Source organism: Anser anser, assembly GCF_964211835.1.
Source record: "Anser anser genome assembly, chromosome: 12".
Lineage (NCBI taxonomy): Eukaryota > Metazoa > Chordata > Aves > Anseriformes > Anatidae > Anser > Anser anser.
This window is the reverse complement of record NC_139733.1, coordinates 14,916,462-14,934,236: the sequence shown is the minus strand read 5'-3', so window position 1 is coordinate 14,934,236 and position 17,775 is coordinate 14,916,462. Positions and strand designations below refer to the sequence as shown.

The 17,775-nt window shown below is 34.9% G+C and overlaps 1 protein-coding gene across 9 annotated transcripts in view; it reads left to right on the top strand.

Annotated features, from left to right (window-relative positions):
- CFAP20DC (CFAP20 domain containing) overlaps positions 1–17,775 on the top strand; it is a 72,392-nt gene that overhangs the window by 3,956 nt on the left and 50,661 nt on the right. For 3 of the 9 annotated variants that reach the window (XM_083795847.1, XM_083795849.1, XM_083795848.1), the window contains exons 1-5: positions 3–786; positions 4,372–4,459; positions 6,574–6,663; positions 6,792–6,885; positions 8,940–9,012. In XM_083795847.1, coding sequence (XP_083651973.1) covers positions 4,439–4,459; positions 6,574–6,663; positions 6,792–6,885; positions 8,940–9,012 — 278 coding nt within the window. In that variant the 5' untranslated portion in view covers positions 3–786; positions 4,372–4,438. The other 6 variants (XM_083795842.1, XM_083795843.1, XM_083795844.1 and 3 more) reach the window with 6 other exon arrangements.

Here is a 17,775-nt window from a genome sequence, read left to right as displayed (position 1 = left end):
GAGGCCTGCGGGCAGCCCGGCCATCACCGGGAGACCCCCAGTCCCCTCACTCGAGCCTGCGGCCGATGGCACCCAACGCCCGGCTGCCATCACCCAGCGATCTGGCCGCCCCCCGCGCGCCGCCATTTCCAACGGCTGCCTCCCCGCTCACCCCCGCCTCTCGGCGAGCCCTGGGCCCGCCCCCGCTGTAGGTGCGGCCTCGTCCCCAGCCACCCTCGGCCAGGTGAGACCCGGCGGGGGCTGAGGTCCACGAGCAAAGCGGCTCCGGTTCTCCGCGGCCAGCGGTGGGGCCTTGCCGGAGCGGGAAGGCCGTGCCGGCCGGTGTCCAGGCCGGCCCCGGCGGCGGAGGGACGGGGAAGCCCGGCTGTGCGCTGGAGGGACGCGGCCTTGTTGTGGCGCAGGGAAACTGATTTGCGGGGATGCCGGTGCTTGAATCACCCCGTATCAAAACGCTTTGCGGTCGCATCTTTCTAAAAATGAAAAGTTTGATTCTGTTTTTTTTTTAACTTCTTAATTCTGCAAGTTGCGTGTAAAGGCTGCCTCCGCCACTTCAGGCGTAGGGACGCTGGCAGTCTTAGTATAGTTTATTAACGGTCTTTTTGCCCATTTATTATGTTAACTTGTGTTTTGAGAAAATATATAGCAGTGTTACAAACCCAGCTTTAAATATTCAATATGTGGAATTCATTTGTCTAGAAGATGCTAAAACCCTTCATCAGTGATGAACTGCTTTCCCTGGTGTGTCCCAGCCTACCATAAATCAGCACTGGCTTTGGGCCCGTGATGGTGAGTTATACGTATTAACAGTCTTGGGTCTAAGCCTGCGTTCCCTGCCAAAAATAGTGTGTTTGTGTCATTTTTCAATGTGAATTAGTAGTAGGTGCGCGTTCACTTTACTTTGCTTCACACTTTTGTCTCTGGAATAGAAAAATAAATAAACACAGCTTTTTCAACACATGGAAATTGATCAGAAGAATATACTCATATACTTGTGTAAATAGTCCCTTTTAAGTCAAGGGACTAGCTGTGACTACAGAGGAGTTTAGGAGTGCCTGAGTCTGTCTCTCCTTTTCTCCCATGGGGTATAATAGTACTTAGTATTAGGTAATTTAAAGAAGCCTGAAGGTATGTTTGTGTTTACTGTTTGTGAAATGCTTTTTTGCTTGTAATTTACAAGGGCCCGATTGTTAGAAACATGGGGCTACATGTACACAAAATACCATTGAAATGTGCTATATCACAGCATGAAACATTCTAGTTGGAAGAACAAAATATACATAAGAAGGTGTCATAGGATGGGGGTAATTTTGCAGGGTCCTGAGTGGTTTGTGAGAAAGAGGGTTAAAGGGCCCTTTGGACTGTTGCTACTTTATTTTTGGTGCGGGAAGCATTATAAAACTAATGATCAGTCAGTGTACAATTCAAGACATCTCAAGGTAAATTCTGAAAGGAATCTGTTCATCCAAACATAAATATCTTTCATTGTCACTTAACTTTATAAACCATATTTTTCTATTCTTCATGGTTTGTCACTGACTGACACTTCAAGCCTGTATTTCTAGTTGGGCAAATGTACTAAAGTACATGGTTCAGGAAAAAAAAAAAAAAAGCTTGATCTGTGAAAGAAAAATGAGAGAACTGCTACTTTACTGCATTCTATTAAGATGTCATAAAAATGATTTATTTGAAAAATATGAAAAAAAAAAAGTGGAGGGCTTATATTTTAAGATGCTGTTGATTTTTTTCTAAAATAGCCCCTCTTTTTTCAAAACTAATTCCTCTCGGTTTTAAGCCCTTTTTAGATTTTATGGAGAGGATAGGAATAGGAGTGATGAAAATGGAAAAATATTGCAATTATCAATTTTCCAGTCTTTTTCACGTTTCCCTGATCAATTTACAGTAATCAGCTTTGTAGTATGAATTGTCCCAACACGAATGGTAACAAACTTTGAATCTAGTTGGCTTTTAGCTAAAGTTAGAAAGAGCCATCTTGTTACGAATTTGATAGTTAGGAGTCTCTTCAGTTTTTTGAATCTATATAAAATACGTTCTGCAAATTAATAATTGACATAGCCTGTATGTATGTCAGTTTCAAAAACAACTGCAATGGTGACAAATACTAAGCCACATTTTAAGTACTAAGCCACATTTTAAGCCGTGAGTTCTATCTGATGATTTGAAAATTAAAGATTTCTAGTGATCATATGAGATTTCTAGTCCTTCAATAAGTGTTCTTCACCTCAGAGGTTTTTTTTTTCTTTTTAATACCATGCGCTTACTAGATGTTACCTCTTCATATATATTTCTACCCTTTCTGTGATCCATTGAAAGTCTTTAATTATTTGATCATGCTTTCTACTTTTTCTTAAACATATCATTTGAATTAGAACTTTTCAGTTTACACCATGCTTTCTCCACTTCAATTTAAGGATTAATTATTAGCAGAAGTTTTTTTCTGTGAAATATGTGTGTCTACGTGGTGTTCTGCCAGCACATGTGTTTTTTCCATGCTCAGCACCAACCAGGTGAGAGCTGTCTCCATACAATACAATGCGGAGATAATTAATGTGATGTCAAGCCAAAGCTAATAAGCACTGTGGAAAGGCAAAGAGTATTAGCACAGTATTGAACCCAAGTTAATATATCAACATGGCTTTCACTCACTTTGCACTTACACAGAGCTATTTGCATCTTCTTTCAAAGCAATGCATGATGTACTTGTTAGTGGACTGGGTCTCTGAAAGCCAGGTACACTTTATGAGAAAACAGTGAAGAAAATGAAGTATTACTTTCCATGTCTTCTGTGTATTCTAACTACAGCAGTGTTTGCAGATACTGTAGCTGTCCACCTTGCTAAGTAGCTTTAGCCTGATAAGCTTGTTACAAATGATATGGTTTCTAAATTTCATTTTCTTCCTCATCAAAAGGATGAAAATGAACTAATGTTTCTGGCAACAGCATGCTATATGTTTCTAATTTCTGTGTGTTTATATTTTTCCATTTTTATTTCATTTACAGTCAACTTGGAGGTTTACAATAATTGTTCCTTGTTAAAATAGAATGCTGTTTAACATCAACTGGTTTCATCATATTTTCCTAAATGAATGGTGATACATTTTTTAAAATAGAATGATGTTCTAATCTTTCAACTGTGTAAATTGTTTATGAAGTTATGCAATTTGTCACTGAATTTCTAGCTCATTTGCAGTTGTGTATCATCTTACAATATTTTAAACTTTTTGTTGCTCTCTGGTTGTGAGAGGCCAGTATTACATCTAAACTTTTCTTCATGTGAAGCTATACTTACATTCTCCTGGTCAGCATATTCTTCTGATCCGTTTAAAAAAACAATTTCAGGCTCCAAAAAATTCCAGAAATTAAAACTAATTTAATTTTGCAAGTACTCTGTACTGAGCTGAAGCAATGTACATAAACAAGGTATAACAAATGAGTTAGAAGAGCTGAAGCAATGTACATAAACAAGGTATAACAAATGGATTAGAAGCACAGTCTTTTGAAATGTTTTCTCTGAGTTGATGAGCACTTTCAGTTTCCACAGTGAAGGTGCATGTTGTCTCTTGTGACTGGTCCTACTTGCTGATTAAGACTGACAACTGCCTTTTATGTTCAGGGGCCCTTCACATTCTGCTGACTTCAGGTGAAATTGCAAATATTCTGCACAATCAAAAAGAGAAGTGGGAGGCTTCCGTATCAATCCCTTCACTTTCTACTGTTCTGATTCTCCAACTGCAGAAATCCCTTAACTCGCATTGACTTTAGCAGTCCTCAAAATAACTTAAATGTTTGGTTTGAGTCTTAGAGTAATCATCCTCAAAGGAGACTGCTGAATTTGAAAGAAGATAATTTGTCTAAGAAGTCTCTGCCGAATATCTCTAGATGGAGTGGTTTCTATTGCAGCTGTTCCATATGATTCTCTTTTTTTATATTAAATGTTAAGCCCCTCTTTAAAGGAATTCTGATGTTTTCCAGTAAGCACTTGATACAAAAGAGTAATAAAAAAAAATGTGTGTTAAAGATGATTTTCACTCGTTTTTAAACTGTGAGGAATCCTTCATTGTTATAAAAATAAGGGGTGATGATAAAATTACAATCTTAACTTGGAATGTGAGGAGAGGTATCATTGAGCACTTGATGCATAAAAAAACATTTTCCAAAATAGCATCAATATTAATAGTTTTTGGAACTTGATTCTCTTGTGGTAGCCGTCTGACGCAGTTGATATACATTCTATTATGAAGGCTATTTAAGAATAGTATTTATATATTTTAAAATATTGTTCAAGTTTCAATATAGGAATTTTTTCATGTCAAATCCCATATAAATTTTGTGTGTTTTTTTTTTTATTTGCAGGGTAGTGTATAAGTGTCTTTACTGATTGAAAACCTGAAATATTTTTTTTTGCTGTGAAAGCTGGAAAATGTTCAAAAATCAGTATCAGGTAAAACAGAAATAGTTTTAATTTTTACCCTCTTCCATTTCACCTTTGAGAGAACTCAATTAAAATGGCTTATTCAAGGGGAACAAAAAGTCCAGATACAGAAATGTTTTAAAAAGTGTATTATTCAGTATTTTTATTAAAATGTTATGAAATAGCGGGTAGCTACAGATGCTGTGAGGTCTGGAACGGATACCGACATGGTGATATCAGTAACTGTTTTTCTGCCTGTATCCTTGTGGGCTAGGGAAGGCGCCCCGTCTGCTCCCATCCAGTCATGGAAGCAGGCTCAGCTCTTAAGGTATAGTCGGAACAGGGTGGTTGGTTTCTCTTCCTGGTCCAGCACAAGTTACCTGTCAGGTAGCACCGGCAAGCACAGTCACATTGTTCGCAAACTTTAGTATCACATTTTCTGTTTCTTGGCCTTCCTTTTCACTACTCTACTTCCCTTTCTCTACACCAGTCCCCTCCCAAGAAAGCAACCCACACCAATTACTTTTTCACAGTAGTCCCAGATGTTCTACATCTGTACCTGAAACATATTTCTGGTGCTGTTACCTAGGCTATCACAGCTTTATATGGTATTAATGATATGGGCACTTAGGTGCTGTTGGCCTTGTAGGAGTGCAGTCCCCAAAAGATGCCTCATACTGCCCTCCAACTCCGTCATTCATGGAGTTTAACAGTTTCTTGTATAACTCCTCCTCAGCCGTCCACGAGATCCAGCCATCCATCACGGCACTGTCAGTAACTTCTGTCAGCTTCTCACATCAGTGCTTGTTATGTTCAGCATTTTCTCATGTTGTGTCCAGTAGTAGTTTTCCATGTCCTGTTCAGTTATTTTAACATCAAGCCAGGGCCTACTCAAGGGCTGCAGCGTTAACAAAATGTACCTGTTTCTATTTTGGAGAAAATTCCAATTGTTTGGAAAGATTTGTTACAAACATACACACATTGGCAGTTAAGAATATTTTACAACTTTCTGACAGCTTGGTCCTATAGTCCTTAAATATGTCTGATAACTTTTTAAATCGATAGTACATCATATTTTTTAAATTCTTTTTCATCCATTATGAATTAAAAATATATTTTATGGATGCTGTTTATGGAATGCCATTTTTAATCTCCTTAGAACTTAGTAAGTGTAGTCACCGGGGTTATCTGTCAGGCATGGGGGGGAAATAATTTATATACGGTACAGAGTTGATGTTCTCTGAAAGCATAATTTGAAGCATTTATTTTGCTGGCACGACTGCTCGCCCCTCTTGCTCATACTGACTTCTGTACAATTGTTTGGGCAGCTGAGCATAAAGAGTATTGGGAAGTGCATACAACTAGAAGTGAGAAGGGAGAGACAAAGTTGTAGTGATTGATTAGGTTGACCATAATGCTGAAAAAATGCTGATCAAACCATAGTCTGAGTACATCAGAAGACATTTTCTGTGACATCAATTGTGAAAAACACTGAAGCAGATAATTCCATAAGAACAGCTGATAAAGCCTGCTTCCCTAAATGCTTACGGTTAAATTCTTTGATGTCTTTATATGTTTCGTGAACTGTTCTGTCAAATCAGGCTGGAATTTGGTAACTAGTAGAAAAGTTACAGGGAAATGTCTTTGACATACTCACACATGTAAACAGAACCAGCATGACTCTGTAAACAAAATTTCCTTAGGATGTTAGACAAAACATCAAACATGCAACAATTTGCAACAATTTTTTTGATCATTTAACAGTATGTTTTAAATTCACTTTATTTGGTGAGTTGTAGAAATAAAGCATATCTAAGTATAAATTGGTAATCTCCAGCATATTTTTAGAATTTTTACAATAATTTTGCTTTTCAGAGAATGAAATATATATATATATATATATATTTCATGATATTGCTTCAAATTTATGTTCTGATCTTCTAGTAAAGATAAATATTGACTATATGCATTGCTATATTGTAGTAGTCTAAAGGCTGTTAATACGCTATTGTCTGACTGATCAGTAATACTGACTCTGGTGTGGGGTGGGATTGTATTTGGTACATCACTGGTACTCTTGACTGGTGATGATTCTGTGCTGAACATTTGGTTGGTTGATGCATCCTTAAACCATTTTATCATAGGGTGGCCCATTTGTTGAAATATTCAGTGCTCAAGGCAAGAACCCAGGAGCAAAATGGAAGATTTTTGGCAATCCTTCAGCTATATGGAAAGTAAGTTTTTAAGAAACTTATTAAACGTAGAGTATAAAACTTAGAAAAATGTGAATGCAACTTTTTTTTTTTAAGATGAAGAATTATATTAGGATGCTTATGTTTTGTTTGTTCGTTTCTTTTTGTAGGAATATGACAAAGAAATAAAGGGCTTTGTTTTTGTACTTGAAGGAAGCAGTCAAATCAACAGAATGCAGCTACCAAAGGAAACTAAACAAGCTCGTAAGTGTCAAAGAACTAAATGTCCGTGATGCTGTTCTGATTATTAAAGCAGTCATATATTGGAATGTCAAACTTGTATTATTCTCCTTTATTCTGAGCTTAGTTCAGCATTAGCAAAGTGTTTTTTCATTAATTTTTTAGCAGGTCAGCACAAATAAGTAAAAGGTATAGAAATGCTGTGTTAAAGTTCTTAGGGAAGATCCTTGGTTGCTGCGTATTGTCCTAATTCTGGTTTGCTTCTGTATCTGATCCTGCTACAACTGATGTCTGGCAAACAACTTCTGATTCTATCAGAATAACTGGTGTAGTTGGAAAAGATAGATAAGCTTTCGGGATATGTGTGTTAGAGCACTTGTCTTTTCTTATTTCTACTTCATCAAATGGTCTAATAAAAGATATTATCACTATACATGAATTTTGTATTAACTGAAATCACTTTTGTGTGATGACTTTTCACTCAAAAAAATCCCCAAAAGTGGTGTGAATAATGCTATATTTTTACATTTCTTATTCAAGTGTGTCTTTGTTATTGAGTCAAAGATCTTAGCACGCATTATTGTAGTCAAGTATGTTGTTTAAGAGCTAGATCTTCCACTTGTTTAAATCAAAATCATAACATTTATTGGAAGGAATTAAGCCCCATCATTTGCACCAAAACAAAGCCCCAAAATCAAAGCAATTTGTGTTGCAGAGGACATACAGCAATCATCTTAATTCATGCCTTAAATTCCACTGCAGGGTGTTGTGTATTATAGGGCTTGTAGTAATGAACCAAGCTGTTTTAGGTTTAACCACATGCTTTTGAAGAAAAATTGAGATGGTGATTTTAATTGATTAAAGTAGGAATTGTCTAATATACTTCTCATGCATGGTATGTAATTACCAATTAATACAATTTTTCTCAAACATACAGAAAAAATAATAAATGAGAAGTTGTTTAGTCTGGTTATGCACTAAGGCCTTGAAAAGTAATCTGATTTTCATAAAAGAAGTTTTAGTATTATATTCAGTATCGTAAATATTAGACTAATGTATCTTTCTGAGAAATCCAACCTTAATTTGTTTATTGCCAAACCTAAAATAAACTATTACAGCCTAAAACAAGGCTTGAGAATTACTGCTGTGCATTATCACTGCTAAAAATAGTTAGGTTTTAAATCAACTTTAGCTAGTGCTGCAATACTGTAGCCAAATTCCCATCTCTTACCATTCTGTCTCTCTGTCTCATTCTGTCTTCAGGTGTGTGCCTTAGGTATTTCATTTCTGTCAAATATACAATCTGCCAGTTGTACTGTAAATTTGGAATGCTCTTCCAGAATAAAAGACATTATGTACACAAATATAATTTGAAATCTTAAAATGTTATTTGACCCACAAAAGAAAGAAGTTTTGAATTGGCATTTTTCAGAAGAAGAAATAATGTTGCTGTTGAGTCTTGCTAAGTTAATGAAGACCAGCCCATATGCTCACGGGTGGAATAGCTAACAAAACCATAGAACGTTCAATTCACACAGCTTGGTACCACCTGTTTTTCCCCAAATTCCAGGATTCCCTGGATCCCAAAAGTTTTCTTGTGTTTATTGCTTCGGTTAAGCATGATTGTTGTAAAAATCAGAATACGCCATTGAGCATTGTTGCAGTAATCTGGATTGCATTTTTACTCAAGATCTTTTTAAAGTTGTTTAGTAAGGTTTACATTGTCACAAATGTAAAAGGAAGCTTCATATAGTTTTAAGATAATCTTGATATGAACTTATTACTTTATTTATAACTGTTACAGGATGTTTGGTTCACATGCTCTTGGAACACAATGTAAGTGTACATAAAAAATCGGTTCCTTTTCTTTTCATGAGAACTTCTCTAATGACATAGATGAAGCCTCTAAAACAACACTTCCACTGCAGTTTGAATATTTTTTTTTCATGTTCATGTGTTTTGTGAACCTTGGGAAACAGTATTGCAAGAGCAAAACTGTATAGTACAACGTTGAAATGCTTGATGGTGAAAGGTGTATTTGTATGCACACAGCATATTTAATTTTGTTCTGTTTCTAGTGGGACTGATCCAGCAGTTTCTGACACTTCAGATTTTTGTGCCAATGGGACAAGACTTCTCCACTGAGTTACTGTAAGATGCATAAAATTTCCTTGAATGCTTAATGTAAAGTGGATGCCTGATTGCAACCATTAATTGTAATGGCAGATTTTCCATTAAAGCACAATGACTTAGCAAGTCAATAAGAAGTAATTAAGCTAATGAGATCATTATTTCTTGGATATTTTAACTACTGACATCCCTCTGAAGATTAAAAAGATTCTTAAAATCGTGAATGAAGATGGTAAGACTGAAGAAATGAGATGTGAATTTATCAAACAAAGTATTGGCTCACAGGGGTCTCCCGAAAGTTCATAAGAAATTTATCAATCACTATTCCAGGGTCCTTTGCTTTAGGGGAAAAAGAAATATTCTAATAATTAGATTAACAAAAGAAATATTACGTCATTAGAAGCCCTGCAAGAATAGATGAGTTAAATGATATGTAATTAAACTGGGTAAACTCAGTGCTGAATTTTATTTTTGTTTGTCTTTCTGTAACTTCTCTGTTCTTTGATGAATTTCCTGAGTGTAGTTCTGCTTACACTTTCTGCTCCTATGGTTTTAATTGCTGTATTACTTCTAAAAGTGTTTAGCAAAAGGGACTAAATAAACAAGATAAGTCATGCAGTAAGCAGAAACCAAGTACACAGATTTGCTTCTCATAGGCATTCTGTAGACAGATGGCAGAGGCTTAGTGCCAGGTTCAGGAACGTATCTTCAGATTGCCTATGGTTTTGTACTGGGTTTGGTTCTTCAGGGTACTTCTGGCCATTCATCTATACCTCTTATCAAGAACTTTTCTGCAATTCTTCCTCTTTCATTTTCCCTTTTTTATCACTTGCTTTTATTTCTTCTTCTTCTTTTTTTTTTTAATAAACATGAGAACTCTAATTTTTTACTGCCTCTTCCCTCTTTCTTCGCACTTTCTCTTTTGAGCTTGTATCTAGGCTTTACATTTTCTCATTGCCTTTCTTGTTACCTCCCATTGCATTTGTATTTGCTATGTATAGCATATATAAACATACACTACATTAGTGTATTTGACTATATTTACTATATAAATTTAATATATTTAAATAGTTGTAACTTTTATTTTTTACGTCTTTTCTTTTTTCTGTTAACCTTCCAGATTCTAAATCAGTATTATCAGACAGCCTGATACAAATCATAATTTTCTTTCCTCTACATGCAGTGGTTTCATTGTCTATGTTGATGAAGTAATCTATCTTAATACATTTCCACTGAATTTTTATGAAATAATAAATGTTTAATTCAGTGCAACTGTTTCACTACTTAATTATGTTATAATAAAATTTTGCTTATGCATTCAAGTAACTTAAAGCTACCTAAAGGTGTATACGCAGAAGATGATAGAAACTTATTTCAAAAAATTAATGTTTTGTATTAGAAATCAACTGTAATTTATTGATGTACCAATAAACTCTGTGCAAATACTTGCAAAATAGACACTGTATTTTATTTTAGCAGACTCCTGATAATCCAGTAATTAATGAAGGCAAGTCCTTCTTGCTTCTTGTTGTTTATACATACTAGTAATAAGTGACTGCCATTCAGTTCTTTTTATTTCAAATGTTTTGAAAGGAATCTATTGCTTGTTTATGGACAGAATATTGATTGTGCTGGTGTTTCCTGGAGTTCAATGGCCCCAGACAGTTTTTTACATAGTCTGGCTATGTACTTATAATATAGTCTTACTACTGAATCTTTGAGTAGCTTCATGTGAAAATTCATAGCATACCAAGACATCATACCTGCAAATTTACTTTTAAGTAAAAAACACTGTGGCAAGTTTTATAACAGCAGCAAATGATGCTTTATGGTACATTTCTTCCCCTCCCATTCTGCGTAAATAGAAATAGTATGAATATAGTTTGAGCTTCATCCTCTCTTCTGCATTTTACTCTGACTTATCTGATCAGCAAACAAGAATTTCTTCAAGGCCATCCATCACTGCTGGCATCAGCTGAGCTAAACCTTCTAACTTGCTCCTAATCAACCAGTCATGCGAGATTCCTGTCATAAATACTGAATGTGCAAACAACTGTTTAAATTATCTGTCTTGCCTTTTCTTTGGAAAAAAATTAAGTAGAAATGTAGATACTTTGTTAGAGGGCATGAATAGATGAGTATTACCACATTAACAATCAATGTATTGACCTGCCTAACAAATGTGTAAAATAATTTGTGGATGAAGAATTTGGTGAAGCATAATAAAATCTGAAATAAGGTAGAGAGCATGTAATTTATGCAGCCTTTTTGAAGCAAATAATAGCAAAGCTGTTAGTAATACTGGATATAGCCATCTGTTGTAAATGTAGTAGCTGGTTGTTAAATCCTCAGTATTATGGATTTTGCTACCTTTCTGAAAAAGCAAAAGTAGCTCAATGTTTGGAAAATATTTGCGCATAAAAGAAAACAGCATCTGGCTTGTGTTGGCATTCTTGGTTTAGTTCCCAATATATGGACGTGTGCAGGTGCTAGCGCTTCTGCGTGGCATCTTGTCAAGCACACATACATTCATTCTTCTTAAAATACTGTAATGCCAGTCATTTGTCATACTTTATTTCTGATGTGTTTTTATTAGATGTTAGGTATCATGGGAAATTAGTAAGTCGTATAATAAGTTTTACAGCAAACAAGTAGAGTTGTTGATGTGAGAAAACAGACCTTTAAATTGTACCATAGATTTCCCCCCTCCCAACAGAGAAAAGTAGAGTTATCTGAGGCACGAACAAGAGTTAGAGTTCTGTTTCTGGTTATGTACTGAAATGCCGTGTGGCCTTGTATATGTCCTTGGAATTCGATCTGCCTTTTTTCTTCCCCCAAGTTCTTTCATACAAGTTGTGGGAGTAATGTTTACCAAGTTATTTTGAAAGTAATTACAGAGAGTTAACTAACTCATTGTTGAATTATACTTTTAAACATCCAAAACACGGAAAATTGGAATGGTTATAAATTTGTCCTACTTGTCAGATATAAAAAAGGATTCACGAAATTAGTATAGAATTGAAAACAAAATTCACAGGCCTGGTTTAAAAATAAGTCACTAGTTACATTGGCATTTGCTCTGAAAGAAGATAGGTATTTTTCCTCCCCCTGGTCAGGATAAATCTGTTAGCTTTATTCTGCAGATATGTCTAATTTCTCACATTTGATGACTTTCACTGCTTCTGCAGCTGTAAACCTATTCTAAGTCTTCTTATATCAATGGTTCCATTGTTCATTCAAATAATCAGTATAAAACATGAGGCACAGAGAAAGACTTTTTTCATTGTTGAAGGTTTTGAGCCTTTTTCTAGAGTATTGTCAGGTATTTTGCAGCTGCAGAACAAGAATATTCTCAAGTGGGTAATTTCTTGTTTCTTCAGTTATTGAAGGGGAGAAATCAGAATAAGTTTCTCATGTTTTTATAACAAACAAAATATTAAAAACTGTAGGTTCAAAATTTGTTTGTAAATGTACATGTTTTCTAAGGTTGGAAAGAAAGAAATGAGGATGGTGGTGCTGAATACACATCCTGAAACACTGACAAAATTACTCACACCTGGAGGCCCAGGTGGCTAAAAAGTTGAGTGTTATCATCTTCAGTTTATTTTGATGATAGTCATTTTATAGTAACTTAAGAGAATTAAAAAAAATAAAAAAGCCATCATATCCTGGCAGAATTAAAGCAGAGAAGACTAGCGTGATATCTGATTCTGACTAATACATAAACTCTGGGCTTCTGAATAGCTGATGTCCTGGTGATATTACAGAATAAATAGCTGTGCTCTAGGACTTTATAAAGTAAAGAAAAATATTGATTATGCGTATTTTAGCTGGTGCATCACTTTAAATAACATGGAGTAAATTGAATCGTGTATGTTTGGTTGGTAGGGTTTGTTGTTCAGGATGTTCATATGTCAGGTAAGGTAAATGTAGGAACCAGTGTTAGCAAGAAAACTTAGTTGTGTCGTTTTAAAGGCAAAATTCTTAGCAGTTCACATAATTCAGTAATTAGAATAAAAGGTTTAAATGTGAGAAATATGTCTGTACTTAAGAGGTCTATTACATATAGCAGGTGTGAACATAACCTTTTCTTTGTCTTTGTAAACATGAAAAGACTGATTGTCTCTCTTGAGTAGATAAATTCATGGAACAAAAAATAAAGTGAAAAGAATAACAGTCAATAAACTAAAGAAAAGACACAACAGAATTAGTTACAGGCATAAATAACTGCATTATAAGGATAATTTGATTCTGGAAAAGATATATGCACTAAACTTTCCACATATTAATACTCATTAGAGTACTTTGTCTATACTGAACAAATCAAAACCTATTTTCTAGAATTACAGTTTTCTAAATGATTTGACACAGCTGGCTATGCTTCAGAGGAACATACCACCATGCCATAAAAAAGAATTTTTAGTAAATACTTGAAAATGAGAGAAAGAGACACATGAATAAGCAGGTATCAAAACCAAGATGTTAAAATATTTATAGAAGATTCTAGAACATGTAAGAAAATATCAGTGACCATTTCCACTGTGGTTTTTTTTGGGGGGGAGGTATTGGGGAAATTTGTGAAGTTCTGTGTGTAATGAAGCTTTTACAACAAATTATTCTAGATCATTGAAAATACCAGATCATTCAGTTGGAGAACTGATTACAAATATGTCAATATCTTGCAGAGAGAGCTCAGGAATCACCATTTCTTCATAACTGCTAACATTTGGAAAGCTTTTCTATTCTAGCAATCAGATTTCATGATTCTCTTTCTGAACCGGCCACCTGCAGTACTGTCTTTTTATGGATACTGTTTAAGGGGACTTGTGTGGGTTTTTGTTGTTGTTGTTGTTTGTTTGTTTTTTTCCTTAATTGTCTCCAGAAGAAGATTATCAACATAGAAAATTCCAGTATATAAAAAGAAAGATGGTTCTTTGCATCGTGTTCCCTAGGCCTATGTGACGTATAAATCTTCTCGATCTTTTGTTTTGTAGAGATTTGATTGATTATCAACATAACCAAGTCTGTTGTAATGAGGGCAGAATACAGTGCTCTTGATTTCAGAAGATCAGACAGACAGTTCAATAAGATAATATCTCCTACAAGACCAATTTACAAGTAGCGAGTAAAATAAAACATGAATGAAATACAGGCCATTCCTGAAAAAAAGCAAATTTAAGAATCTGTGACCACGGCAAATCACTTAACCATTACTATTCCTTTGTTTTTCTGTCTTTAAAGTGGGGCTGATGATGGTACTATCCGACATTTGTGAATCACATAGCATTTATGGAAAAAAAGGCCCTATGATAACTAAGACCTAATATGCTAACATACTAATAGTTAAACTTTACCAGAGGATTCTGCCTGGATTCCAAGCAGGATATATAGAAATTTCCATTAATAATAAATTGTATGACAGTTGTTCTTTGCATAGCAACATTAATGAAATATCTGCTTTCATGTTTGGTAAACTTCCAGGTTAAGTCATTTATAAGGAGAAAAACACTTTCATTTTAAGAACAAGTGAGCCTTGATAAATGAAGCATCTCTTCAACAGTCCAACGTCATTTTTTCAAGTTCATTTTAAGCCTTGAATTGAACATTAACAAATGGTTATAAATTATTATACGTACAGCAAAGTGAATAGGTAATCTGAGAAGATGAGTTTATCTATACTCTTGGGTAGTTGCTACTATTTACTTGCAATCTCACTATAGTTACCATTGTGAGGAGAACAGTCAATCAAAGTAGACTATATAAAATAAAATTGAAAATTGAATTGGAAGGTAATTTTACTTTCAAATGTTTTGCAAATGTAGATGTTAAGTGTGAAATGAATGCAGTTAATGGCCATAGCTGGGAGAGTTATGCACCTGCTGATCACAGGAATATTATTATAAATGAGGTTGATTTTCCTGTTGACTACCTCATTTTTCTCAACATGGTCTCATTACTTTTCTATCACATGTCTGACCCTTAGATATAAATACTCAAACACAGATGTAATAAAAATACATTAACTCTTATATAGATTTTTTTAAATACATCTTTGAAAATCAAGAAGTGTAGTACAGATGTTTCTTCTTTTTAGGTTTAACATAGGTGATGCTTTTCAATAACAGAAAAAAAAAGGTTGAGTTTCAACACAAGTACTCTTGAATCATTTTACAAGTGAGAGTTCTAAAGTTCTAACTCCCATTTTCTGAATTATTTCAGATAAGAGTTTCATCAGACATTTATTTCACTTTATTTTCCAAGAAACAATGTAACTGAAGAGTCAAAAGTTTCACCAATTCCTGAATAATTGTCTTTCTTCTACAAGGACATAAATTATTTTATAGAATTTTAAGATCTTCTTTCTCTGATTTTGCCCCTTCTTCAAATGTTTACCTCATTTCTACTGTAGAATATAAATATCTTTATTGTTCTAAATTTATCTGCTGAAATAAGTTTTAAACTTCTTTAGGTGTGATTATAACTATATATCTAGGGTTTGCTTCTTCTTTATAGCATACATGCCATCACAAAAAAGCATTTTATTTTAGACATATATTTCTGATATAAATGTGTATATTTTTATCTAAATGACTGTCTTGTATTGCACTTCAGAATGCAAATGAGCTGTACATTTAGTAATGTCCTTTTTATTACAGTTAATATTTTTCAGGAGGGAGAAAGATAAAAATATTCATACAAAAATAAACTATGTCATTTCAACATATTTCTTGAACTAATGTTATAAAGTGAAATTAAAATTTTATTGCCAGTTATTTGGAGATATGCATGGTTTAAGTTCAGGGTCCTACTGTTTTGTCATGGCATCATTTAAAGCAACATTCTCCATTGAGAACAGCACTGAGTTTCAGCGGGAATAGTATTTTTGTTTGTTTTTCAGCACACAGGTTACTGCAACTACCTGGTTCCTCAGCATACTTGCTCAGCTATACACATAACCAGGACATGTAGGGGAGTTTCAAAGAACCACTACTTCAGTTCTTTAAAATTCTTTGGTGCCTTAGTTTCATAGCACTTCTGAACAGCAAGATTTACAGCAGAGTAGAGAGTTCCTGAAAAAATGCAGCCGTGGGTTTTTCATCAATGGGTATATGAGAATTTCATATATCATATGAAATATGATGGATGGAACTGAGCCTGGACCTGGGGCACAGGTTTAGCTATGTGGCCAACTTGCTGATGATATTAGGTGAATTATTTCACATTTTACCCCAATTTCTTCAAAAGCAAAATCAAGCCCAGAATGCTATCATTGTAAGACACTTTAAGGTGTAAGCACTTTAAGCATTGTAAGACACTTTAAGGTGTAAGGTGGTGAAAGCTCTTTTCAGGGGGTTGATGGTATTATTTATCCATTCATAAATATATGTGCAGCTGATACTGAATTCTACTCTCAATAGCAGTGCTGAGGATGTAATGCTTTACCCTGGCACAGAAGTGAAGTTCCTGCCTTTGAGGTACATGCAATTTATTTGAGGAACTGCTAGTCTCTCAAAAGAAACTGCTAGTAGACTCTTCCACTCCATTTTGATTTGCCCACCAATGTTATGAGGATGGATAACATTATATATGTTATTATATATTATGAGGATGGATAACATAATAAGAAGCAGCAAGATCTGTAAGGCCTATGAACTTCGTTTGCTTTGCCTGATGCTCATAACAACTTGGGGAAACAACCTGTTTTTGTCAGCTTTACTGGTAGAGCCCTTTAATATTCACATACTTGCAGTGTTTTTTGAACTGAATGCTGTCCTGGGTTGAAATCTTGAATTCACAAAAATAGATGAAATGTGTAACTTGCTCCAGAGTTAATACCTTTCTAAGTTGACCCAAGGAATCCTAAGAACATTTTAGGATGTTTATCAGGAAATTTTGGGTGACAGCATTTCATTAGTTCAGCTACAGGTAGTCCTTGCTAATTAAAAAGTGTTTTCATTTAAAAAGTGTGTAACCTACAAGGTAGTCTCACAATTTTAAAGTAGAACTCAGCATTTAAATCATAATTATTTTTGAGTAATTACTTTTTTTAAGAAATGAAAACTGACAGAAAGTTGTTTATTGTAATTATTTGTCCTCTTCTCAGAGGGACTGCTAATTATAGAGAAATACCCATCTGTTAAAAATGGGCTTGTTCAAAAATAATAGGTAAATTAATCATCATTTCCCCACAGAGATTGCAACCTTTAAAGTCTGTTCTCCAGTATCACAGGGTGGTATTGCTGGGCAATATCAACATTTTGCTGCTCACAAAACTTGAAGAAAGCAGAGCATAAGCAGTCTCTTTATCAGTTTAAAGCAAACCTAATCTTTGTGATCACAGCTGTGGTCTAAATCTATTAGAAATGTTCGAATTCAGTGTCCTTGGTGTCACTGTGAGATGACCTGAATAGTGAGCAATAAACTTCTGTATTATGTTTCCCATTTGAAGGTATGTGCACAGAAAGTGAAACGATCAGACAATGTCTTATTTTTAAGCCAACAAAGAGTCTATATAAAATGACAGAGGCATTTTTAGGAAAAGAAAGCAAATCATGTTTTTCTAGTTAGCAGGTGACAGTGTGTCCCAAGATAACACAAGCTTAAGGGGCAGAAACAAGTGTGATTATTAAAGGCTACTGGGTTCTCACTTCAAACAAATTGAATTCTTTCATAGTCTGAAGGGCTATGGAAATCTAGGAAAGAGTGTAGACTGTTGAAATAAAATTAGCATGTAAAGTGATTTGATATATGCAGGAATATAGCCACCAAGGTTGAATTTGAGAA